The sequence below is a fragment of the Diorhabda carinulata genome, chromosome 5 (assembly GCF_026250575.1).
Source record: "Diorhabda carinulata isolate Delta chromosome 5, icDioCari1.1, whole genome shotgun sequence".
In the NCBI taxonomy this organism is placed as follows: Eukaryota; Metazoa; Arthropoda; class Insecta; order Coleoptera; family Chrysomelidae; genus Diorhabda; species Diorhabda carinulata.
Genome location: NC_079464.1, coordinates 28,711,501 through 28,736,662, shown reverse-complemented (window position 1 = coordinate 28,736,662; position 25,162 = coordinate 28,711,501). Strand labels below are relative to the sequence as shown.

Genomic DNA, 25,162 nt, shown 5'->3' with positions numbered 1-25,162 from the left:
TTTGTCTTCGAGCAGCATGCTAGTCCTACCATACAAGATGCTTATGTGCATAATTCGCCTTAAGAATATGAAGCATCTCACTAAATTTTCAACATTTCGCACGTATTTAAATAGCATAAATTTCAATCAAAACGTTATCTTTAGCATTCATAAAAATGTTATTGCTTAGACATTTTTTTTATTCACAATACAAGTCATCATCCCAATTATCTTTTTAAATATTCTACCAACAAACAAAAACCAGCTGCTTCTACAGTTAACTCACTATTCGATAAAATTATGGTTGCCAATTGAAAAGGTGATGGCCTAATAAAAAACAAGAATAAATGAATACAGTTATATCGAGATTTCACCCAAGAAGTTAAGACGCGATTGTGAATGTAGAATTACTTCAGTTTGAACTCGACAAGTGAACATGGTGATGAACATTGTTGGTATTGTAATTTTGGGGCTTGTTTGTACTGGAATTGGAGCGAACGGTAAGTTATTTTAAATTAAAATTTTAATTATAATGAATAACATTTTCCATGGATTATGGATATTAAAATTTTGTTAAAAGATGCTTAAATTATCAGAGAGAAAAATATATTTAAATATTAATTGTATTTCTACGGAAATTTACGACGTGACCCCTATACGTACGAATTTTATAACGTATAGAAACTTATACAGTGTGTATAAAGCAAATGGAATAAACAAAGAGAGCGTTTAGTATTTTTAGTTAGTTTTTTCTTCAGAGACTTTCAAAATTGACATACTCTCTTTAATTGAAAAAATACTTAAAACGTACTCGATTATCCGTCATAATCCTTTTTTTCTATCACCGAAGTTTTCAGTTGTCAATGTACGAGGGCGGATCAATAAGATCAAGAGCCTTGCATAATGTCAAACAACTTCGAGGACTCTTCCACAAGGAATAGGGCGGTCTACCTTCACTGGATCCACACAATCCAATTTTGTGACGTAACAAATTACAACAAACACGTAGCCTCATATGAAAGGTTTCATCATGGTCACATTGACAAGAACAATGATCATGTTAAGGCCAATTCATATTTTGATAAAGACCGCAGTAGGACGAAACGTCAAAAATTCTTATAAATTATATTTAACTGATTTTATATGAAACAGAACTAAAACCATTATAAACCAACGTTAAAATATAAAAATTGTTATTTCTAAGAGTTTCTCATGTTGTTATTATAATGTTTTTCAATTGAATTGAATTTATTTCTCGTGAGTTTAGCACGGGAGAAGCCATATTATTTATTTTTTCTCTCGCCGGGATGAAAAGTTCGACTTGATTATCAAAATGTTGATGATAGTTTGCTTTAGACGACATTTATGATTTATTATCGCGTGAAAATACAGAATTGAAATTAAAAAATGAATTTAGACGGTTCTAGTAATAGTGAATTGGATGTCAGATGACGTCAGATGACAATTTGACAGTTTTGATTAGGTAGACCATCCTATTCTTTGTATCCTTACATAAACACAACGTGCTATCAAAGCTACTATAGACAACCGTTGTAACAGTGGCCTATATTTAAGTGACCATTATCGCATTATTTTTCAAGTAAAAGGAAAATAATGTTAATATTAATGAAGCAAAATGGAGGTTATGTAGAAGACTACAAAAGGGCCCGGAAATAAATGAAAAGAACTACAGTGGGAATTTATATGATATACAATAAGTTACTAATTTTAAAATAAGTAAACACTCGCATGCAGTCCACACCCGGCCTGCAACCTCGTGTGTAAAATGACACTTTCCACGTCCGTTATGTTATATAGTAGGTATTCAGTGATTAGAGATTTTAGCCGAACTTTATAATTGATGTGGTTGAAGTAATATACATCTCGGAAAGTAAAAGATAAGTTGTGAATCGCCTGCCAAGTTTAAAATGCTGCCCTCCACATTTGCCATCCTGTGCATGGGATTGATTGCTGTTACTGAAAATCGTGTATGTAACAAAATATAAATGATACCGTATTATAAAGTGTTTATGTTGATGATCTAGTAATGTTACCACACACGAAAATGTTAAAGCAGTCTACGATATCTTTATGTGAATTCTTTTTTTCCCAACTTGATCTCTTATGAGTTAGTGTTTATTATGGTATATTTTGCATAGATCATTTCAAAAAGAAGTATTTCAAATAATTATGTTTTAGCTATATTCACAAATAATGAAATTGGAAATCTATTTGCACCTGGAGATTTAACAGCATTTTCAAATCCTTCAGATATCTTTAGAAATTCGTATAAAAGGAGATGTCCTCTCTGCGACCCCTCTATCTACAGTTATTGTACCGATAAACTATTCCACGATTCCTGCTGTTGTAATAATCCTAATAATCCTTATGGTAAGTTTTTTATATATGATGTACATATTCATAATGAAGCAATGTCGATAAATATTTGTTATAATCCTACAAAAAAATTTGCATGTTAATTTTCATTCTCTTTTCATCTATTTTTTCCAATTCTTTCGGATTCCTGCTACTTCATTCATCTGCTGTATTGTTTTCCGTTGTCTTTCTCCTTCCTGTGTTACTTGATGTTATCCTAGGTCTTCCTTTTCATCTTTTTCATATACTTTTTGCTTCTGTCACTTTTCTGATTAGGCTTTGTGGTGTTCCTCTCTTTTTGTGTCCGAACCAGTTTAAACATCTTCTAACTATTTTGTTATTTATTGGTTTCTGTTTGAGCTCTCTCATTATTTTCCTCACTGCTGCTATTCTACTCTACATCTTTTTGTTCATTAACCAAGTTTCACTTCCATCAATTAACGTGACTATTTTTCTGTGTTCTGTGAAAATGACTTCCAGAAATTCAAAAGTGGTCGTCACTCTATCTCAGGGGTCTCCAAACTTTGAAGCCTTCGGGCCAGAATAATTTTTTTCGTTACATCCCAAGGGCCAAAACAATAGTCGGTGAAAAATCACAATTCCATAAATCTCATTAGTGTTTTTTTTTTGTTTTTGTTTCATTAGTTGGGATTAATTCCATATTTGTTATTTGTTAGTTAATAAATATGCTTAAGTTTAGATATCTTAGTTGAGTTTTCTACATCATCAAAGTTTTACCTTGCAATTAAATAAAGTAATTATCACTCTGTGTTTTCATTCTATTCCATTCAACTTATCACAGTACATAGTAATACATTAGTCTTAAGTTGTCGCGGGCCGGATTTGGCCCGCGAGCCGTAGTTTGGAGACTCCTGCTCTATCTAATCGTTGTCTTCATTAATCTTTCGCATAATCTCTTTTTTGATTTATGTGTCATAATTACGATCGGAGCAAAATTTACGAAGTTGTGAGTATTTTTATACCTTTGGCTCTCTATATAATACATACCCTTCCATTACATTCAAACACACGTACTACACAAGAATATTAGATGCCATCAAGCCTATCTATGAAGATCTTGAAGAACACTTGAGTGGAATCTCTGTCGTCGTTGAACTTGCAGCTTATGTGGCAGCCACTATCTTCAATGAAGGGTCTTTTGCTTTACTAACCTTCATGCACGATAAGGGAATCAGTAGTGGATTAAGCGCCGATTACTAGGCGCCATAAACTGACTCCACACATACAAGGCGACCAGAGCAGGAAGCTGAAAGACAAGTTAAAGAAGGTAGGATTCGTCGTAGATAGGAACAAAAGGTACTTGAGATATCATGAATGATGGCATTGATGATTCAGTATGAGGTGTGCTGATAAAATTCGCTTATAAACATTTTACACCAGATTTTTCAGTGTTCAAAACTACTGCACTTATCCTTTTGAACACTATTTCTGTATGTAATTTACAAGATAACTCAAGTTTGTTAATATTTTTCATTTTACAATAACAAATCAGCCTAGTTTTTCATATGTTTCAAAAAAGTGAAACATTAAAATTCCGAAAAACCCTCCTTGGGTTACCCGGGGAAAACTCATATCTAATGAATGATTTTTGATTTCATAACATCACCAAGTTATGAGGGGCACCACAATTCAACTTTTTTCCAAGACTAGTTCGAATAATTGCCGTATTTTTTAATATTTCTGCATGAAAATTTCATACAATATTGTTTAACGTATAATTGCTTGAATATAAAGATTTTAACTGTGTTGTCTTAACCTTACGCCTCCTTAATATGTGTCATTATTTAGAAAACAGTGTGGATTTAAAAACAAGTTAACGTAAAAACTAATTCAAGTCGTTTGGTTAATTTGTTTTTCTTTTATTATTTCAGAACAACTTCCGTATCAATGTAAATTCGCGGACTGTAGCTTTCTTCATGCAAATTCTTGCTCGGAACATAAACTGATCACAGCTTGCTGTTGTATTAGTCTTTATCGATAGGAAAAATGAAACAACAATTTGTAGAAAATATTTTCAATTTATTTATTTATTTAATTTTCATTCAATAAATTATTTATTATATGGCTATTCTTAGTTTTTATGTCAACCTCTTATATAAAATGTTCAAATCAACAATAGTTTACCAAACCTGCAAAAAAATACATGTGCCTGTGTTGGACAAATTACAAAAAAAATCAGACTGGTCGATTACTGAACATACCTAGACCTAGACGCGGTGCTTTAAAAATGAAGAAGCAGACCCTAAATAAGATGACCAGAAAAGATTTAAAGAGATACTGAATCAACTAGCGATGGACAGAAATGGATGAGAAGATTTGAGGGACAAAAAATTTCAGCAGTGGTTGATGGATGTTCTGGAACGAGATAGAATTATAAAAATTAAAAAAATCTAATATGTAATATCCTTTTCATGCTTTCAACAAATAAAAATTAAAATCACAACTATAAGGAACAAAATTTAATCAAATGGTTAACATTTTTATTAAACCATTATGAAAATTTGTATTTTTTCTATCTTGGTGCTAAAAAAACGTAATGAATGAAATGAAATTACAGTAAAAAAATTATTTTTAGTTTATCAGACTGGGATATCAGAAATCATGATAACCTCATCATAATTTTTCTTGTAAATTGGAACATTTTATGTATCTCATTATTTTACTAAGTTTGTTTTCTAGTGGCAAAAATTATAATAATAAAGCACCATTCTAAACCATTCGTGTAACGACTAAAATTGTACAAGATCACAACATTTAAATAACACAAATAGAAAAACCTCATTTTGATACTCAACGTTAAAGAAAAGAATTCAATTTACTACAAAAATTTAAGTTTCAAGAACTTGAAAATAATGTACAACGATATTTATTTAAAAAAACCAATTATCAGAAACTTTTATTCAAAATTATGTATATCTTTAGATATTGTTGAACAAGCCCGACTCTACAGTTAGTTTTATAGCAGATGTCCGTGGTTTTTTCATTATGAATGGTTGGCGGTCCTGCTAATGACATTTTGTGTCATTATGTTGACTTTTATTTTTAACTTCATGTATTACATTTCCCTTTAATTTAAATGTATTTTGTCAAGTAATCAAGTCAATCGTGTCGGTTTTGTTTAGATTAGAACATGAAAATCACATCCGATATTTCATGGGAAATTTTGTGTATGTCTGCTAATTTTGTCAATGATTGGGCATACTTTGTAATATAACAAACATTGTCTTAGTTTTCATATATTTTTATACTAAATCAGACTTATCGACGGCATTCTGAGTAATGTAATTTTCTGCAGGTAGTGTCATGAAAATAAATCATAAATTAAATCACGTATTTGAGGCAGAGAAGGCATTCGATTGTCTCTCGATCTAACAAAATAACTATATTGAAGATAATTTAAAGCAAAAAAACTGTTTTCTAGAAGAGTATGGACCTAAAGATAAATATATGCATAAACAAAAATTTTAGACCAAATCTATTTTTGAAATTCCAGCTTCCAACAATTATATTCACAACAGATTTAGGGAGATAATAACTTTGGTAAAACGTTTTCGAACTTCTTTATTTTCTTATACCTTTTGATATGGTTATACTTTCAAATGTTCTTGATTTTAGGTCTATTCCTATTTAAAATTCAATTCAAAATCTAACTCTAAGTCAATAGATCACCTACACCATAAATATCAAAATAAGAAAAAAATCAAAATATAAATTTGTTTTTAACAAGAAACATTAATTTTTCCTTATTTTTTACATTTCAAATACGTATTTATACAAATCTATTGATTGTTATAAATATGCATATTTTAATAAAGACTAAAAGAAGTTGAAACGCAAATTCTCATCTGTTTTTAAAAAATTATAGAAAAAACTAATTTCGAATCACAAAATACCTAAAATCATGAACATTAACAAGCATAAACAATTTTGAACTGTATAGTTTTAACTGGGAGCAAAATTTATCATAAGTTACAGTAACTTATGAAATAATATCATCAACACCATGTTTAAAACTATTTGGACACAGGTCTGAAGTTAAAATGAACCTCCAAATACCAAAATGCTTCAATTTTCACTCTCAAATTACTGCATACAGTAAACTGGACAAAATAAACAGAAATGACTATAATCAAGTGATTGCTGTCTTTTGTCCAACCGAAGATTTGCTTATTGGTATTAGTTGTCCGATTAGATTTTTGTGCAAAGCAAAAAAAATTATTGGAATCATAGTAAACGTTAACGGAAGTAAACATTAGATAATCAAATTGTTCTCTTGCCCAAACATCTTCTGGAAAACAGCTATGTATAAACTTTACTGCTCTTTCCTCAAAGTCTCTTTGTTAGAATTTTTTAATGAGTGTTTTTAAACAATACAAACAAAATTGTTCATGGACTGTTTGGAAAAGGTGAAACAATTAACAATTGAAGATGGAAATTCCAAAGAAACAGTCCTATATACATATTAAAGAAAAAGTGTCACACAAAAAAATATAAATCCAATTAATTGAAATTTGAGTATCTTCCCCACATACCATTTGCTCCAGATCTAGTTCCAATCAACTACTGGCTGTTGTTAGACCTTAAAGAAATGCTTTAAGGAAATATATATGATAATAATACAAAACTAGACCAAGACCAAGAACAATTTCAAATTTATTGTGATGTTACTTTTGTTTGTTTTTCATATATTTTATATCTATTTGCGGCGTTATTTCAGGTAGAAATATGTCACGATCTAAAAGATTATACGAAGATGATATTTTAGGAATCTTAAACGAGGAAGATAATATTTGTTTGGGAAGTTGAGAATGACCAGATTATAGACTACGTTCAAAACAAAGATGATCATTATATAACTGAATAAGTTTCGTGTTTACAAGTATCTGGTTCCTGTGAAAAAACCGACCCAGACCTTGTTGGAAAAGCTGATCAATCATTTGACTCTGACCGTGTTTTCGTTTTCTTCTTCTTCTCAATCGCAAATAAACAAACATCTTTATAACTTCATCTTCACTGGTGGAGGACATGGTCAAAGCAGTAGTAAACATTTTATTCAAATTCATATAGAATATGGAAATAGGGAAATTTTTTTACGCGGTATCCAATCTGCATATTCGGTAAATTCAGCTAACAAAATGATACCGATAGATCAAAGGGAGCAGTCGAAGGCTTCTAGGGTTGACTAAATATTTGATTATGTACCCATTTGAAACAATGAAAAATAGTTACCGTTTACGCATCAAAATAAGGTAAGGGTTGATAATTTGAACAAATTCAGTCTTTGTTACAAAATTAAAAATAAAATATGGCACAAAAAATTGTGATCACTATTTTACGTTAAAATCAATTCCTATTTTATTGTGAGGATACTTTTATACACATGGAATTACTTTGTTAAAATATAATCACATTTTGTGTGATAGAATTATTATCATAAATATAACACGGAAACATAATTTCATACAATAATACATTTTAAAAATATAACATTCAACATAATCCATCACAAAATCATTTTAGTTTTCTCATTTATTAATAGTAATTACCAAAAAAAAAACACAGTAAAATTTAACTAAATGAATGAAATCAAATCCCATGGCTTTGAATATATTGGAAGATATAGATATGTGTTGCAATGTTTGATATTGATTTTGGAAGCATAGTGTTCAATGAAAGTGATACAATACACAATATTAAACTTCAGATATAATTTATTCGTGAAAACAGTCCAAATTCTTTAGAATTGTGAACTTAGGGGAAGCCCGTGCTAGATGCATAGTGTGGGTAAAGATCGGTATTATAAAATACGCTTGACCGAAGGTTGAGATTCAACTATTAGTTGAGGCCGAATTTACGTATTATAAACGTTAGCCAGGGATCGAGCGGCTGGTTGATTGTCGGTTGGTCCAACCGCAACGAAAGTTCAGTTTGAAGTGTCAACCGAGAGTTGAAAGATACTTTCTAACCTCAATTTTTATTTACTTTGGCTTTATATATATTATTTTAAATTAATTGAACCAGTTGAACGATGTTATCATTTTCTCTCAAAATTTTATAAAATAGGCTACTTTTGAAAGATAATAGTAATGATTATTCATCTGATACACTGATAACTCTTTTTCCTTTGCAATTCATCTTTTTAAATTTATATAATATTGAAACTACACGTGGACACTTCAAACAAACTATACTTTGACATTTGACTGACACACTTTTCACGTCAAATGTCAGTTCACTCAGAATTGATTGGTTAAAATTGAACTTCAAGTGCAGCCTAAGCAAATTGTTCAGCACAAAGCTACGGTTGGCCAACGGTGGAGTTTCGACGGGCGTTCGAATAACGTCCAGTTATAATACCAACCCTAAGAAGAACAACTCAGCCTCGCCATGACAGTTCAACGAAAACAATAGAAGCGTGTGTTGTTGTTAAAGTAAAAAGTTTTTTGCTGTTTTGTTACGATTTTTGGCAAGTTAAGTGTATTGATTGATTGATTTTTGCATTATGTTTTAAGTGTTAACGAATAGACTCTTTTTATAGTAAGCTAATTCAATTTATAAATATGAGTGATTTGGGCAAGAAGGATATACTTAGTTCAATATTTTTTTAGACATTTAATCAAGTCAATTAGAATATAGGTATAGTAGTAAGTGAGGAATTGATGTCATTATTAATTAGCATTACATTAAATAAAATATGATTTGTTTTTTACGGTGTTTAAATACAAATGCAAAAGTGGTCGAGGAGTTTGGTCAGAGGAATCACTTAAAAAAGTAATAAAAGCTATTAAAGAAGAAGAAAGTCTATTAAATCTACCGCTACTGAATTTGAAATTCCATTTACACCTTTGCATCGACATATAAAGTCAAAAAAACTCTGTAGATTTACAACAGAGCAAGAAAAAGAGCTGTGTGTATACTTGAAATAATTAAGACAGTCAGTTTTTTGGTTCAACTCATTCAGAGTGTATCAATATACAACAAAAAAAATATCGCGCACCCACGTTTCAAAAAAGTCACCCTGGAAGAATTATGAATCAGCAAAACTATTTGGCTTCAGCTTATATCAAAAGTGCTTCGGTCCAGAACGCAACAAATGGATTTATTGAACCAGGAATTAGACCTTATAATCTAAATGTATTTGGAGATTTTGTTCCTCCAACCTATAAATAATGCCTCATTTAATATAACTGATACTCTGTCGACGGATAATAGGCACTTTTTATTTGTAATCAAAAATTTATGTGGACGTTGTCCAAGTTCAGTTTTTTTAATCCTTTCCCTTAACATATTCGTCTTGCCCGGGCTTCCCCTATATTTGTGAAATACATTATTTATTATGACGTGTTCATTGCTACTATCTGTCTAACTTTATCATATCAAGTATATAGTTAGTTTACTTTAAAAGATAGTGCGTTTAGTATTTAGTCCGCTCAATTTAGACATAAAGATACCTGTTTTTCAGTGCTAAAGGTTCAGTTCAAGTGGATATACGTACTTATTACAAGCGCCTACCATTTAGGTTAATTGAGCTGTTTTTTTTTAGGTACAAAAATGTCTCAGGTCGTCAGCAATGTACAGAAGGGGCAAAACGTCAGTTATTTAAATTATTCGTAAAAAAAATTTTAATGACTGCGCTAAAGCAGGACCGGATTATGATTTATAAGGTCCGGGACTAAAATAATGACGGGGCCCCCTTAAGGAATTCAGAAACCCGGAAAAATTGAAAAAATAATCACTACGTTAGATTTGAGTATCTACACATAAAAAAATAGAGAATGTTTTCAAATGATGGGGCCCCCTTAGACCTGGAGCCCGGTGCTGCTTAATCCGGCCCTGCGCTGAAGTATGTACAGAAATTGATTCCACACCTAAAACAATAAATACGGAAGAAAGGTTTATGGAGTTCCAAAAAAAAATTACTTGCATTGATTGAATAACGATATTCAACAAATGTAAAAAACAACTGTCATGTCTACCTCCAACATCGACATCTGCTATTCAACACTTGTATCGAGTATACTATCAAGTTCAAACATGGCTAGGCAGTAGACTGGGTTTGGAAATTGATAGATAATACTCTGGAACCGATCAAAACTTTAATCCCACCTGCTCCAAAAAAACTCAACACTATTTTTTGCAATTATATAAAAGTTTGTAGTGCCCAAATGTGGCTGTAAAAAAGTCGAGTTGCTGTGTTCTCAAGCGTGTATCGATTGCCAAGGTCAGTCTTGGTCAAATGTCCAGTTGAGTAGAATAGAGGAAGATTCCTGCGATTTTAATGAAGAGACCAATGACACAGCCACATTTGAACAATTTATGAACATCCAGCAAGAGGAAGAAGTCGAAAAAGACATGACTATTGAAGTAGACTTTCAAGAGTATGGATCTGATTAAAATATATAATGGAAACAAAACGATAGTTAACTCAATAATCAATAGCAATATAAATAATAAAGTAATATCTAGAACTTTACGGGTATTGTTCTATTAAATTATACTAAAATTGTCATAACAGTTGGCGGAGTATGCCTACAGGGGAAACCACGGTGTGCATATAATATATAATTTGACTCTTAGAATCGCGATATCTCAGGAATGGTAAGTTTAAGAAAAAAATAATGATGACCAGTTTTGTATAGAATTTTTAGATTTAACCAAGAAACCTCAAATTTTGATATTGATCCCGAATAACTTTTGTAGCAGACAAAGAATCGATGAGAATTTTTAAAACTTTATTTGTGATGGTAAATCCCAGTTCTCCACTAATATTTAGCTTTCCGGGAATTTTTGTTATTTTAAATATCTATATTGACCGGACTAATTGACCGAAACTAAAACTTAACATGATTGTATACCCTTAATTACTCCTAATTTTTTAATTTACGATGAATGTCGAAAGATTGTTTCGTGCATTTAAAAATATATTCTGGTTTAGTTTTTCTAAATTTCTTTTGTATTTTTTTAACGATTAGATCATAATACTACCGCTGAAATATAGTCATCGATTTATATAGTACGTCACCAGGACACAAACAAAATTTGTTCCGATTCTATTTCTCATTATGAGTTATAAAGTATTGGAAATTTCTGGAAAGTTGATGATATTAGTATTAAAGACACGATTTACTGCTACCAGTACACCAACACTGAGGTTAACTTTGGTCTCTGAAGACGATAACTTGGTTATCGAAACACGGTTCAATTGTGAATATTAGTATGGTGGTAGCACTAAATAAGATAATAATTTTCTATAAATGGAAATCATTAGAAAAATTATCAGTAAGATAAATAGAAATTTTTCTGTTATCGACATAAAATGCTAAAGTTTTTTTTGTGTTCTGCTTAAGCTTTGTTGCAATTTTCTCAGCGCCACTAAAGAATAGTAAATTAAAACATTTTTTGTTCTTATTAAGAAGTTTCTTTGAAATACAACACTCATCAAGTAATAAAATATATCAAGACTTTTTTTGAATATCCTTTCCCCGTTTTTTTCATTATATAAATCTCTACTTTTTTTGAAAAATATCAATCTCCTCATTTTATAAGACAAAATCCACTTCGAATCTGATATATAATATGTTACAATCTTCTTAAAACACAAAATTTTTGGTTTGGAGATTATTTTTTTTTGTCAATTGCTCTATTTCATACAAAAAAAAATATTTTTCTACTCATTTCGACAAATATTCATTAAAAAATCTGTAATAATAGACTGGTAAAGTGTGACATTATAATACAAGTTGATAAAAGGTTTGTTCCAACTTTCTAATCTATCAACCAATTATGGAAAAAACCGTCCCGGAAACGGTTTACAAACGATACCCAAGTCGGTTGGACCACAAAACAGAATCGTTCGTTTAACTTTGGAACGAACCTATAGATGACTGTGTTTCACCTTTTATTTGTAAAATATGATTTGAGATCTGTACGTAAACGTGGTACTATCAATACAATGTATATTGTACTTTAAATGGTTGAAAAAATAAGTAAAATGAGGTAAGGGAGTCAGAAGATATCTGCACAAATAGTGTTATAAGTCAAAAAATTGAAAAATCTCTTTTATTGTACTATTGGTGCTAAAAAACTTGACATTCTAATCTCAAATAATGTCGTGTAAATAGTTACCATAGCGGTTACTTTATCAGTTTTGGAGTTATTATGTGAAACATTAATTAAATTTGTTTTTTCTGACTTATGGCACTTTTTGAACCGAGGTACGATGTATTTTTGTTATTACTTGTTACAATAATAAATAATAAAAGCAGAACAATCAAAATCACCCAAAAATTATGTAAGACTTAATGAGAATCAACTAACCCAAGTGTCCCCTACTTCTTTTTCTGCAAATATTTCGAATTTTTGGAATCTATTTATGACGATATTTTGTTTTTTAATATTTATGTCTCATTTTCATCTTGAATGTTATTTTTTGAACGTAAAATTTTATGAAAAATATATTCAACCGAAATTTTCGTTTAATTAATTCCCTGAAGTTATTCGAAAGCTCGGAATATATTAGGGTTAGTACAGTGTTTGTTTGCCACACTCCCACAAGAATAACGTTTACCAATATATTTATACATGTTTATAAGTTTAGATTGTAAAATATGATGATAAGATTCAATTTTAACAACTACAAATTGTTTTTTTTGTCTTCTACTTAATTTAAATAAACTGTTGCTTAAACTTGGCATTTCATTTGTTAACCATCGAAAAGATATGATACGATACTAAAATGCAGAAAAATAAGGAAAGTATTCAACTAATCATTATGATTTTGGTTTTTATTTTTCTTTAATAATTTCTGGAATTTGTCTTCAAAATGACCAAGAGCAAAGTGAAGATAGCGGGGAAGACCTCAAGAGAATTCCAAACAGGTTTCAGGAAAGGAGACGTCCTCTCGTGTACTTCACTACTGTTCAACCTAAATCTAGAACGAGTCATCAGAAGTTACTGGAGGAGGAAGTCTGCTCAACAGAATAGTGCAGTTCTTGACATTCATGTACTCAGTCGAAGGGAGCGTGAATTGAAGGAAAGATTTGAGCAGCTGGTGGAGGAATCCTGTAAAGCGGAGATCACCTTTAACAAGTCCAAAACGAAATACATGGTTAGGAACAGAAGAACTTCTGCTTTTAAAGTATAAGTTTGAAAATGTACCATCGTTTAAATAACTGGGATCACTAGTGACCGAAAATAATGACAATTCGTAGTAAATAAGAGAAGGTGTGAAAATGAGGAGCATACTCCAGTCTCCAACGACTACTCAAGTCACGTTTATTGAATTGGAGAAAGAAAAAGCGGTTCTACGCCCGATTGTTAAGTACGCCTGCGAGACCCGGATATTGAACAGCTACGAGTAGAGCCTGGTGACAGAAGTCAAGAGGGCCAGACTCAGATGAATAGGCCATTTGGAGCATATGCCTGAGGAGCGGGGAGTGCGCAAAGCGTACCGACACAAGCCCGAGGGCCGGCGACTGCGTGGGCGACCGCGCAAACCATGGCTGGATGATGTCGAAGAGGATCTTGGGGAGCTAGGTATGACGGGGTGGAGATGCCGAGCGTGGAATCGTGATGACTGGAGAGGTATGTGGTAGACGAGGCCAAGGCTCTTTGAGAGCTGTAGTATTAAAATAACAAGGAACTCCACCAAAATAAAACAACGAACTGGTTCTATGAGAAAAACAGAATAAGTAGTACAAGGTTTTATTCCCAAAACATAACCTCGAAATGCGAAGCCTTTCCATACGTATAAAGCACTCTTAGGTAAGTTGATCCTCATCGGTAAGTTATATGAAATATAAAACATTAAATAAATTAAAAATGTCAGTAATCCAGTCATAGAGTGAAACAAGTTAAAAATGTCGACACTTTTCCAGTCCTATTAAGAGATGGCTTCAGGAAAAATTTACAAATGTCGCAAAAAATATTCGAAGGGCCACTTTAAGTGATCGATATAATTACCTCTTATTTTTACAAAACAATATATAACGGAACTGATCACAGCTTTGTGTGATCAATTTAGATGAGTAAACAGGTAACGTTTTCGGAACACTGTCAACACAATCTGTTCTTTTCCAAGACACACAACAAAACTCTGCATAGGGAAGCAAAATATCAATCGATTTATCAGAGATGGAAGTAATAGGAGCAATCGTTTATTGCCAAATGGAAAATAGCAGTGCCACTGTGTCAACATTATTAGAATTTCTCTAATTACTAGGAATTTCTTAAAATTTTTGATGACCTATTATTTTTTCACTTAAAAAAATTTGTAACATTTAGAAGAGGAGTAAATGTTAAAAACACTAAACAATTAATTGAATTGAGGCAGTAATAAATGCATAGAGGAGAAATAATATGGAGCTCATAGCTCTAAAAAAATGATATTTGATAATTTCACATATTTTGAGTGATGGAAAAGTCGATGGATATAGGGGTATACTTTCCATTCTAGGACTGAGATGACAATTTTATTGTGTAAGTTAACAAACGTTCAAAAATATTCGAAATAAATTATTTTTTTGTGTGTGTTTAAGAATTCATACTGAAACTACTCAAAGTATCGCTATTTCTTCTACTAGGCAAGGGTTTGGAAATTCCTAAAGTAACAACACCTGGAGGTACGGCTTTCAATACTTGCACCGCTTGATCTAACATAGCAGTTGCTATTGATACTCCATTAACACTTATAAGTTTATCTCCTGGTTTTAATTTTCCATTTTGTTCGGCAGCTCCGTGAGGAACTAGACTTCGGACTAAAATAACTGTACGTTTAGGATCTAGTGGATCTTGGTAATCCAATATAGAAAAACCTAAGCCTCTTTCAGTCTTATTCAATTGTAGATATTCTATTTCTTCTGACCACAGCACTAAGTTGATTACTTCTAATGATCGCGATTTAATTTTTTGTTGGCCATCGATGTCTGTAACTTAAAAATATAAATATATTGTAAAAAATACTGAAACTTTGAAAAAAATCATTCAATATGTGATAGTTAGTACACCATTGATTTACAAAGAAAAATTGAAAACGAATCTTGTTTTAATTTATGATAAAATATTGCATTGCATCATGTCAAGTTAATAAACATCATATAAAAAAAATTATAGTGAAATTGTTATTCATTTTTTTATGTTAGTTTCAAAAATCCCTAAGATTTATGCTTTTAGACAAGAATACCCCCTTAAATGATTCATGAATAAGCCTCAATTTTTTTAAAACGAAATGATGAATGAATAAGAGTATTGCATGAATTTAAAAAAATGATTATAAAATAAAAAAAATCATTTTGCTAATTAAATAGCTGCATAATGTTATATTAAATCAACAATAATAAAGAGGATTTGATTTTTATAAACATATCTTTGGTCACTAAACACAGTGGCTTAACTATTCTCTAACTTTCGGAAGAAAAGTGATTAAAAATGTACCTACAAATCATTGCAGTCAATTTTTAATGTTCCGAAAACTATAACTGTTATTTTTTCGCATCGAACATATAAATTAATTTAAAAAATATGGTAGGTAACGGTTTGGAAATTCCTATAGTCACTACCCCGAGCGGTGCGCCTCTAAGAACCCTCACCGCTTGATCAAGTGAAACATTTTTGATATTTGAGCCGTTCACGCTGATCAGCCTATCGCCTGGAATGATCCTTCCACTATGCTCAGCAGCTCCGTTCGGAATCAAACTTCTCACCACTATAATAGTATTATTCGAATCCAGTGGATCTTGGTAATCTAAAATAGAGAAACCTAGACCCCTTTCAGTTTTATTAAGCTCTACATATTCTATTTCTTCTGACCACATCGCCACATTCGTTGCTTCTAGAGAACGAGATTTTGCTTTGTGTAGATTGGTGTCTTCTGTAACTTAAAATAAATATGTTGCAGCTTAAACTGATTTGGAGATAAGTAGAAGTAGCCTATTCTACAAAATGACTTTAACAAGCTCTATGACTAACTAGTCTTCTTAAAGTGGTACATTTTCCTAATCATTTCATGCAGTGTCTAAGTGATTCAAGCACTTTTTATACACGAAAATAATAACAAGCTTTTAAATAAATATTCAAACAATAAAAATATGATATATTATTTTTAGAATAAGTAGTAAAATGTTTAATATATCATGTGACGAGATAATTACTCATTTAAATTGTCAGTAGAAAAATGTTTCAAATATTTAAAGTACTTTTACGTTGGTAGGACTATTAAACATTGTTTGCATCATTTCAGTAGTGATCTACATACAATTTGTCCTCAATTTTATGTTTCAAAAGGCTCTAAATCGTTGAGAATACTTGATAAAGCTTTTATTTTATTTAAAACCCAGGTTTAAGAATTATGAAAAGCTTTTAAAGGCTCTCGGAACGTCGTCAAAAATATATCTCCTTCTGGACCACCTTCGATGTCTTGACTTGACAACTAAGTTGGAATTTCTGGAACCGTTGGTGATATTCATACTTAACACACTGTTTGCACCAACATTCACAATTACACTGTCTTAAAGTTACTGGTATACTGTTTACTTTCAGAGTCTGAAGAGGATAACTTGGTTATCGAAACGCGCGTCAGACAGTGTAATTGTGAGTGTTGGTGTAAACAGTGTATTCAGTATGTCGTTGATAAAATTAAGAAAATTGTGTCGGAAATCTTCGTACAAGTGATAGATAGATAACACATGCACTTTCAATATATTTAGTGAAATTGCTCTGCATCCGAAGATAGTTGTCTTGGAAAATGGCAATGACGGTAGCTAAAATGCTTCACGTTTAATAGATTCGACTCAATATATGATAAATGAGAAATTTTGGGTTCTATTTCAAATAATTTCTAGAAATTATTTTGCAATTCTTCTTACTTAAACTATCTATAATTATAATTTTCCTTAATACAGTTTCCACAAAACTATTTTTTTCTAAAAATAATTTGTCAAAGCATAAGCAAAAATTTTTCTACTGGAAATGAAATAAAGTTTTGAAATTTTTTATGATAACGAAAGCATTTTTTTATTAGTATATCTAGGGATAAAATTAATTTGACCAGCACATTAAAAATGGAGTTGATTTGTTCATATTTTTTTATTAAATTTACTACCTCAATTAGGAAAATAACTCTAGTTGGTTAGATTTTGTAGTTATACCAATATGTGACTATGACTAAAGATATGTACTTTAACCCCAATAAATCCATGCACTATAAAAAACAAACCCAAATTTATTTCTTTATACCTTTTTAAACCAAATGACATAAAATATCAACAAGAATATAATTTATCCAACAAAAATTAAAATGGATTGGGCCTATATCATTTTTACTTTTCTAGATGGTGGACTGGTTGAAAACAATGATGGAAACAAACACTCAGTGTATATCATTTTAATAAATTGATTGATTTTAATAAAATGATCTACTAATTTAACTAAATGGGTCTTAAAACGATGTCAAGTTTATATTTTTCGTTAATGTTACATAAATTTTGAAATTGACTGCACGTTTCTAACACTCATAATAGAGCTGATATAAATTGTTTTTTTCTTGCAAAGCGTTAATCGCTTGCTCACGTCACCAGCGCCGATTGAGTTTCGTTCGTCAAGCTACAGAAGCATCCACATCACGTGGTTTTGTTTTACCATTCTATCGTGCCGTGTCGTATTTTTTGTCGAAGCCTGGATTGACAAAGGTTCCTTATAAATATTGTATTGTACCAAAATGTACCGACACCACTATTACTGCACGAAATAAATTATTTTTTAAAAAGTATATCAAAATTTATTGTGACAATAATATTGTAGTTTTAAGGTGTTGTTTTTTGCATTGGTGTGGCGTCCATACGGGATCTAACCTAAATATTGTTAAAGAACAAAAGAGGTACCACCAGTTTTTCAGAACTACTGATTTTTAAAATTCATGTTTAACATAGAGCAAATTTGACCACTAAAGTATTTTTTATCTAAAAATGGAATCGGTTTGATTTTCAATACTAAATTGTAAAATATGGTATCAAATATACTTTTTCTTTATAAAACTTTCATTATTTTACCTTTTGCTAGTTATCAGGCATTAGCTAAATTAAATTAATAAAAGCTAGAGATAAAATAGTATTTCCTCTCTCATTTTAACTATTATATGTTAAAAATAAATCGGACACTTTTTTATTCGAACACCATAAGTCCTACAAAATCTAAATCGAATTTACTCCAAATTAAATGTAACATATTTGTTTAAACGTCAACACTTCATAGTTCCTAGTGAATTGTAGGCGGTCATTGTATGAAACTGTATATTTTTTCATTACATTCTCATCTTTCAAGTTCCAACAGATATATCATATTCATGATCTTAGTGAAGTATCAAATTTTAATAATAAACATTTATTTTAACAAAATTTATCAATATAAAGGATATTACAACTAAAAATATAACATGATGCGTGCTCTTTGTGCTAAGAGATAATTGACATGGTGATTCGTTGTCTACTCTTCTTCTTCATTGCCATACTCAGTCTCAAGCATACATCTCACTTTTATATTTTACACAGTAGTAAATTATTATATAATTAAAATACTAACACATCAATAGAATTTATGTTAGTACAAGTAAAGAAAACTATATTTTGCAATATGATCTGTGTATAAATTAATCATAGATAATGCAGTATGTGTGTGTGTGCACTTGGTGTATGTGTTAAAAAAAAGTTCTAAGACACTACTTACGAAAAAAACTACCCAATAGAATAAACTGCGACAATCATAAAACCTGAAAATTACCTGTTGTAGTTGTACTGGAAGTATTAAGGCTAGTATCACTTAACGCTTTTAATAATTTTTGTTCAGGTTGCGGCAGAAGATTTTTTAAACTGCCTCCTAAAATATTTCTAGCTTCGAAGGCCTCCCTATCTTGTGAGGTATTTATAACCCTGTTATTTTTATGTTCCCTGGAGCATACAAGTCTAACAGTATTTGGAAGATCTCTCAATATCCTTACTACTTCTACGTGTCGTATGCCAAGCAATTTTTGACCATTTACCTAGAAAATAATAAGCTAATATTCTGTTGGGTTCATTTAAATCGCCACATGAAGTGATTTTTTTGAGTTAATTGGTATCAACCAAGAACCAACATAAGTATGTTTATGAATCTGAATCTCACTTTAAAAAGTATAACTACCGAAGGTGCTAGGGGTAGAGCGTTTTAACACTGACAATCAGAGTAAAAAATGCAATTTTTGACTTGTTCACTAGGTAAGAAAATGTTAAAAGAGTTCAATAAGTAGCTTTTCAATTAAGCCTACTTGAGTTTACAATAATAGAAATGAATTGATTTTATGTGCTTGCCAAGTAATAAAAACAAAATAAATAATTCATGAAATTTACTATCAACAAAAAAATTCCAATGAAGAAAATTCCTTACTCAAAAAATTTCTGTCAATACCAAAAATATGTTCATTTTCTGTTGCATCAGTTACATTTTGGCAATATATCAAGTTAATTTAGTGAATTATAATTTATTCAAAGGAGATATTTATAATGAAAATGTAGAATCAGTTACCATGGAATTTACCATAAAGGTCGCTTAACATGATGCAATACAACGTGCAATGCAATGCAATTATCAGTTTTGTGCCATTTTTATTGCGTGCAAGTTGCAGTCTAGCTACTAACAGATCAGCTGACTTTCGTAAAACTTAGCTTTGTTATTTTTATTGTTAAACTAGGTACAAAATATTAGATAAAATTTGAGGTTAGGAATTAGTTTACTTTTACTGTTTACAGAGACTTGCATGCAATTTCTTGCAAGTTGTATTGCATTATGTCAAGCAGCCTTAAGCAAAAATACAACGGAGATCAAGGCGAGAGTTGCTCGCAGGAAACAGATGTTTCTGGGCAGTCCAAAGACCGCAAAGGGCACCTTGAACTGCTGGAAACGTGAGATCCTGCGAAAGATTTTTGGCCCTGTTTGCAAAAATGGTGGGTGGAGGATCAGGAGGAGGATGTATGTCAAGCCAGATTTGGTGACTTTCATGCGGGAGGGAGGGGGCGTCTGGGGGTGGATGACACACGTGGAGAAGATCTAATCGATACCCGCGCAGAGCCATGTATGGAGTTCCACCACGGTGGTGACTAAGAGAAAAACGCTTCTTTGCTGGTTGGAGGACATTGAGGCGGACCTGATCCCGCTAGGGGTTCGGCGTTGGAGACACCATGCTCAGGACAGAAAGGATTGGCAGTCGTTTGTTGAGAAAGCCGTGGTTTTCAAAGGACCATCGCGCCGGTTAAAAAAGAAAAAAAATACATTCAACTTACTTCTAAAAGTTCATCTCCCGGACTCAATTTACCGTTTTGTCCTACAGGTCCTTCAGGTAAAATTGACCTAATATAATGATGTGGTCTCAACTCTATTCCGCCTTCAACATCAACTGTTCCTTCCAAACTTATGCCCAATCCTAAAAAGTCGTAGAAAATAATAATAAAAAATACTTGAAAATTTTATAATTAATGAATATGAAAGTGTTATATAAAAACTGGACAAGGATTATGAGTCTGAACAACCCATTTATTATATATCCTATATTATACTATATATCAAGTCCATATATAGTGGATTATAAATGATCTAAAATATGTAATAAAAAGTTATGAAACCAAACTTATTATCTATTAGTACAGTGATTCTTTTTTGGCAAATAATGATCTCATCAACTTGCAATAAATATCAATTGTGATACTAGTCCAGTTAAAAATAAAAGATAAAGTCATAAATGATTTCACATCATAAAGAAATATATAAACGTTTTGTTTTATATCAAGTAAATAGTAAATATTTTGGTATTCTCAATTATTTGTTAACTTGCTATGCATTTAAAAATAAATATAAAGGACTGCTTTTTTAACAATGGTGAAGGGAAAGAAATATAGTGCTTCATGTTAGAGGTTAATTTAAAATAATAAAAAAGCGATTAATAGCAGTACATCATGTAAATCTAATACAAGTGTAATATAAAATCTTTACATTTATTATTGCATTTTTCTCAAAGAAGAATAAAAGTAGAGGCAAAACTGCTAAACGAAGTTGTATATATTTTACATTAAAATGGACAAAAGTTTCAAGAACTATCTACTTTAAGTGCGATTGTAGTGAAAATCACACTAGTAAATGTTAGCATTCACATTTCAATAACACCTCTTCTGATTCAAATGAAAATTGTACTCTCACCTTTTAGTTTGGTTAAGTTTGCAACTACTATATCTGCATTATCTCCGATTATATCTTGCCATTTCTGCCTTATAACTGATTCAAGATCGTCTTCCAAATTTACTTGGAAATTTTCATCGACAAATATTTCTTTGGATTCTGGATTTTGATCTGATGTTACACTGTTTGCACTATCAAGTGATGAAATGTCAGGATCGTTCTTCACCTAAAATGTAGCATTTAGGTTCTAACAAAGACACTGTATAATGTTAAACAGGCACCTTACCATTACATTTCTGTAAGTTTTAACAGTTAACACAAATTCAAACATGTATTGTTTGTACATATTATCAATAAGTAATTGATTTTGTACACTTTTTTTAATATTCCAATATCTATTTCAACTGATTATAAATTAGCAAATTATTTTAAACACTCTTAGCTTATATTCTATCATAAATAGGCATTTTCAGGGGTAATAAAAATAAAAAATTCACTAATAATTGATAACTAAAATTTTTCAGACAAGAACTGATATTCTGTTAGACAGATCCTAATATAATATGTTACCTCTGTAGTATCAATAGGAATCCAACTTAAAGTCGTCGCAGATGGTGATGCCGGACTGACATCTTTATTATTTCTTTCGGTACCTGCTATCACTTCTTGTAATTGTTCATATTTCGGGCCACTCAGATACCTTTCAAAAGTGATCGTAACCTCATTACCAGTTTCCTTAAGTTTCTTAACTGCTTCGTAATTTGAATAATTTTCTAGAGAAACACCATCAACTTCAATTATTCGATCGTTAATTTGAATTTTACCGCATTTGAAGGCTTCCGATTGTTCATTAAGGCTTTTTATGAAGATTCCACAAAGTGCTTCCTTTTCACACACATAACCGGCTACCGTGATACCTGCAAATATAAAATAGACAATTTATTAATAAAGTAATTTAGAGAAGCCTTAACAATTTTTAACATCTTACCTAATCCAAACTCATCTTTAACTAAGTGTACTGTTATCTTTTCCGTTTCTGGTTCTGAATTGATACTGTTATGTTCAATTGGTGTTACTGGTGTAAGAGGACGTTGTTTTGGGAGATAATCAACCACTGAAGCTAAACCATTAGGGGTAGACTTAATACTTAGACTTTTTTCATTAAAGTTATTTGGACTCAAGGGGATTGTATCATTTTCTAATTGACCCTGAGCATTATCACTTTTTACAACCTATAATTACATATTTAAATTGTAAACAGTATTATGCAAATAAAATGACTACTATAGTATCCCTCTTATAAAAAATTTTAATGGTCAGAAAATTGTAAAGGAACAACACAGGTTCATGAAAGGATTCATAAAATATACCAGAATATACTCTTATACAATGGCTTCCAATGAGATGAGAAAGGATCTTTAATCTTTATGTGCAAAGACAATACAGAACTTTTTGGGAAGCCATAAAGATGTAGTCAAGTTGATTTAGAAACATAATCAAAACTGTGTTTAATGTTTACATACCTGTAAACCTTCTATATACTGTATATACGAATTGGTGAAGCCATTTTGAACAAGTTGTCTATCTAATTCTTCTGGATCATTTAATACCCTTGTAGGAACAATTGGTGCTGAATAGTTGAATAATAAAAAATCAGATGAACTCGGTTCCACCGGACGGGCTACAACCATCCTTACCTGAAATGCAGTTAGATTTAAGTTATAATTTAGCATGGATGGTTTATAATTAATAAACAAGATAATAGAATATAAATATGTTCTAAATACCTACATGTAGTAAAATTATAAAGTAAATATAAAACATACCAAAATAAAATCTAGAACATAACATAGAATAACACAAACAGAGAAAATTATATTTTGAAGGCCTGAAATCCACAAATATTGTAGAATATTCAAGAATTTAAGCAAAAATTGTTCAGGATTCTGAAAATACTGTTTGAGAAATACATTGCTAATAATAATATTGTATATTTACATATTTTATAAGAATGAAACAAACAAAACAATTGATAGGAGATACTAAAACTGACCTCATAATTTAATTTTTAATTGATCAGTATCACAATCAGAAATTGTATTTCAGTTAAGATCCTATAAGAATGCTCCTAGTAACATAGCACATTTAAATAAAATGACTTTATAATTATTCACTTTTTTATCAATAACAGCTTAGACACTATTTTTTCCAATTTTATGTTGATCCTTTTCCACCATTTGTTCTTCAGTTTTCTTAATAAGTGATGTAGGACAACATTCTCCTATCTACTTATAAAACTGATAGTTCAATCATGATTTTGAATAATTGTTGCAATTCCTTCTAAGTGATTGGAAAAAGGCGTCAACCTCCGTCCGTCCCTCTTCAGTAACAAATTTCTTGATAATTCTTGGTGTCTTTGGCAGTCTTAATATCTAATCTTTGCATTCACCAATTTTTTGAATAATAATATTTGTAGTTAAACATGTTTTGCAGTGAAATAAAAGAGGGGAAACAAAATGAAATTTTTTTTATGTTCAAAATATAATTTTCACATGCAACAAATATTGGAGAACTGAAGATTGTCCTAGAGATGAATTTCATGGTGCAAAATAAACTAATTTTCCAAAAAATTATAGATATCTTAGAATTGTTGTATTCCTAAGAGGTTAAGATAATTTTATTGTGAATATCTCCAAAAATACAAAAATTTAAAGAAATTGAACAAGATAAATATTTAGTCATACTATAAAGGCAGATGCTAACTCTATTCTCCGACTCTCTGACTTTTTCAACACAATTTTAGTATGAAGAATAAAAAATATTGATTTAATGTTATTTTAGAATAAACTGTGTTCAACTATTATTTGAATAATTAGCATGTTTTTTCAATGTTTCAAACATAAATGTCTTCCTTTAAATAATTTCATAGTACTAAATCAAAACATGAAACAATATAAAACAAATACTAACTACTTTAATAAAACACATACTAACACACAAGTGCAATGTACTATGAAATCTTACATAAGAACATTTTGGTGTAGTTTAAAAAATGGTAAGCACCTGCTGTCCAGCTTGCCTCAATACAGTAGCCACCTGTTCTGCTGTAAGTCCTCTTAAATTAATATCACCTATCTGAAGTATGTGGTCCCCACTTTGTAAACGGCTATCTTTATCAGCTAAACCGCCAGGTAAGATGGACTTAATAACTACTCCGGTACTTCTTCCTCCGACGATTCCAAATCCAAGACCAGAGCCATCGTTAATTAAATCAATTATCTCTACTTGAGACCACTCTGTGCTTAGTACCATGATTTTTCGTTTTATTCATTTCTTTTACTGTACAGGTTAAAAAGTAATTTGGTCGTAAATTTTCCTGTTGAATCAATAAACTGAACTGTTCCCCATTATTTCAAGTTATATTTAATCACTGACTCATGTTATTTAGTGCTAATATAAACAAATCTATTCGTGTGGTAACTTTCAACATTTTTGAATAAATATTTATTGTATTCCTACAACAAACTAAATTTTAAATTAATATAACATTTATCAAAGTTGACATTGACAGCATAATGACGTATAAATTTTT

At 30.9% G+C, this 25,162-nt stretch overlaps 2 protein-coding genes across 9 annotated transcripts; one reads left to right on the top strand and one right to left on the bottom strand.

Annotated features, from left to right (window-relative positions):
- The first annotated feature begins 357 nt into the window (after nucleotides 1-357).
- Nucleotides 358-4,444, top strand: LOC130894276 (uncharacterized). 3 transcript variants are annotated; one of them, XM_057800989.1, is made up of 3 exons: nucleotides 358-479; nucleotides 2,179-2,370; nucleotides 4,248-4,444. In XM_057800989.1, exons 1-3 carry the CDS (start codon nucleotides 416-418, stop codon nucleotides 4,355-4,357), a joined length of 366 nt encoding a protein of 121 aa, XP_057656972.1. In that variant the 5' UTR covers nucleotides 358-415; the 3' UTR covers nucleotides 4,358-4,444. The 3 variants fall into 3 exon arrangements, 2 of the variants coding, with proteins under 2 accessions (XP_057656972.1, XP_057656973.1); XM_057800990.1 differs by lacking the exon at nucleotides 358-479 and adding an exon at nucleotides 1,412-1,796; XR_009059307.1 differs by lacking the exons at nucleotides 358-479; nucleotides 4,248-4,444 and adding an exon at nucleotides 1,412-2,123 and having other exon boundaries at nucleotides 2,179-2,317.
- Nucleotides 4,375-25,154, bottom strand: LOC130894250 (patj homolog). Of its 6 annotated transcripts, none has more exons than XM_057800924.1 (8): nucleotides 24,634-25,147; nucleotides 23,094-23,267; nucleotides 22,559-22,802; nucleotides 22,141-22,487; nucleotides 21,592-21,790; nucleotides 20,682-20,821; nucleotides 19,147-19,405; nucleotides 4,375-15,305 (listed from the first exon to the last, which is right to left on the bottom strand). In XM_057800924.1, exons 1-8 carry the CDS (start codon nucleotides 24,880-24,882, stop codon nucleotides 14,908-14,910), a joined length of 2,010 nt encoding a protein of 669 aa, XP_057656907.1. In that variant the 5' UTR covers nucleotides 24,883-25,147; the 3' UTR covers nucleotides 4,375-14,907. The 6 variants fall into 6 exon arrangements, with proteins under 6 accessions (XP_057656907.1, XP_057656905.1, XP_057656910.1 ...); XM_057800922.1 differs by having other exon boundaries at nucleotides 21,592-21,796; nucleotides 24,634-25,144; XM_057800927.1 differs by having other exon boundaries at nucleotides 4,375-15,299; nucleotides 24,634-25,142.
- Nucleotides 25,155-25,162: the final 8 nt, after the last annotated feature.

What these genes read in the sequence shown, in the direction of transcription:
- LOC130894276 (XM_057800989.1), top strand. Translation starts at nt 416, where the DNA reads ATGGTGATGAACATTGTTGGTATTGTAATTTTGGGGCTTGTTTGTACT. An exon ending in TACTGGAATTGGAGCGAACG is followed by an intron (nt 480 to 2,178) that starts GTAAGTTATTTT and finishes ATTATGTTTTAG; the next exon opens with CTATATTCACAAATAATGAA. An exon ending in TAATCCTAATAATCCTTATG is followed by an intron (nt 2,371 to 4,247) that starts GTAAGTTTTTTA and finishes TTATTATTTCAG; the next exon opens with AACAACTTCCGTATCAATGT.
- LOC130894250 (XM_057800922.1), bottom strand. Translation starts at nt 24,882, where the DNA reads ATGGTACTAAGCACAGAGTGGTCTCAAGTAGAGATAATTGATTTAATT. An exon ending in TGAGGCAAGCTGGACAGCAG is followed by an intron (nt 23,268 to 24,633) that starts GTGCTTACCATT and finishes ACTGCATTTCAG; the next exon opens with GTAAGGATGGTTGTAGCCCG. An exon ending in AAACTTAACCAAACTAAAAG is followed by an intron (nt 20,822 to 21,591) that starts GTGAGAGTACAA and finishes ACGACTTTTTAG; the next exon opens with GATTGGGCATAAGTTTGGAA.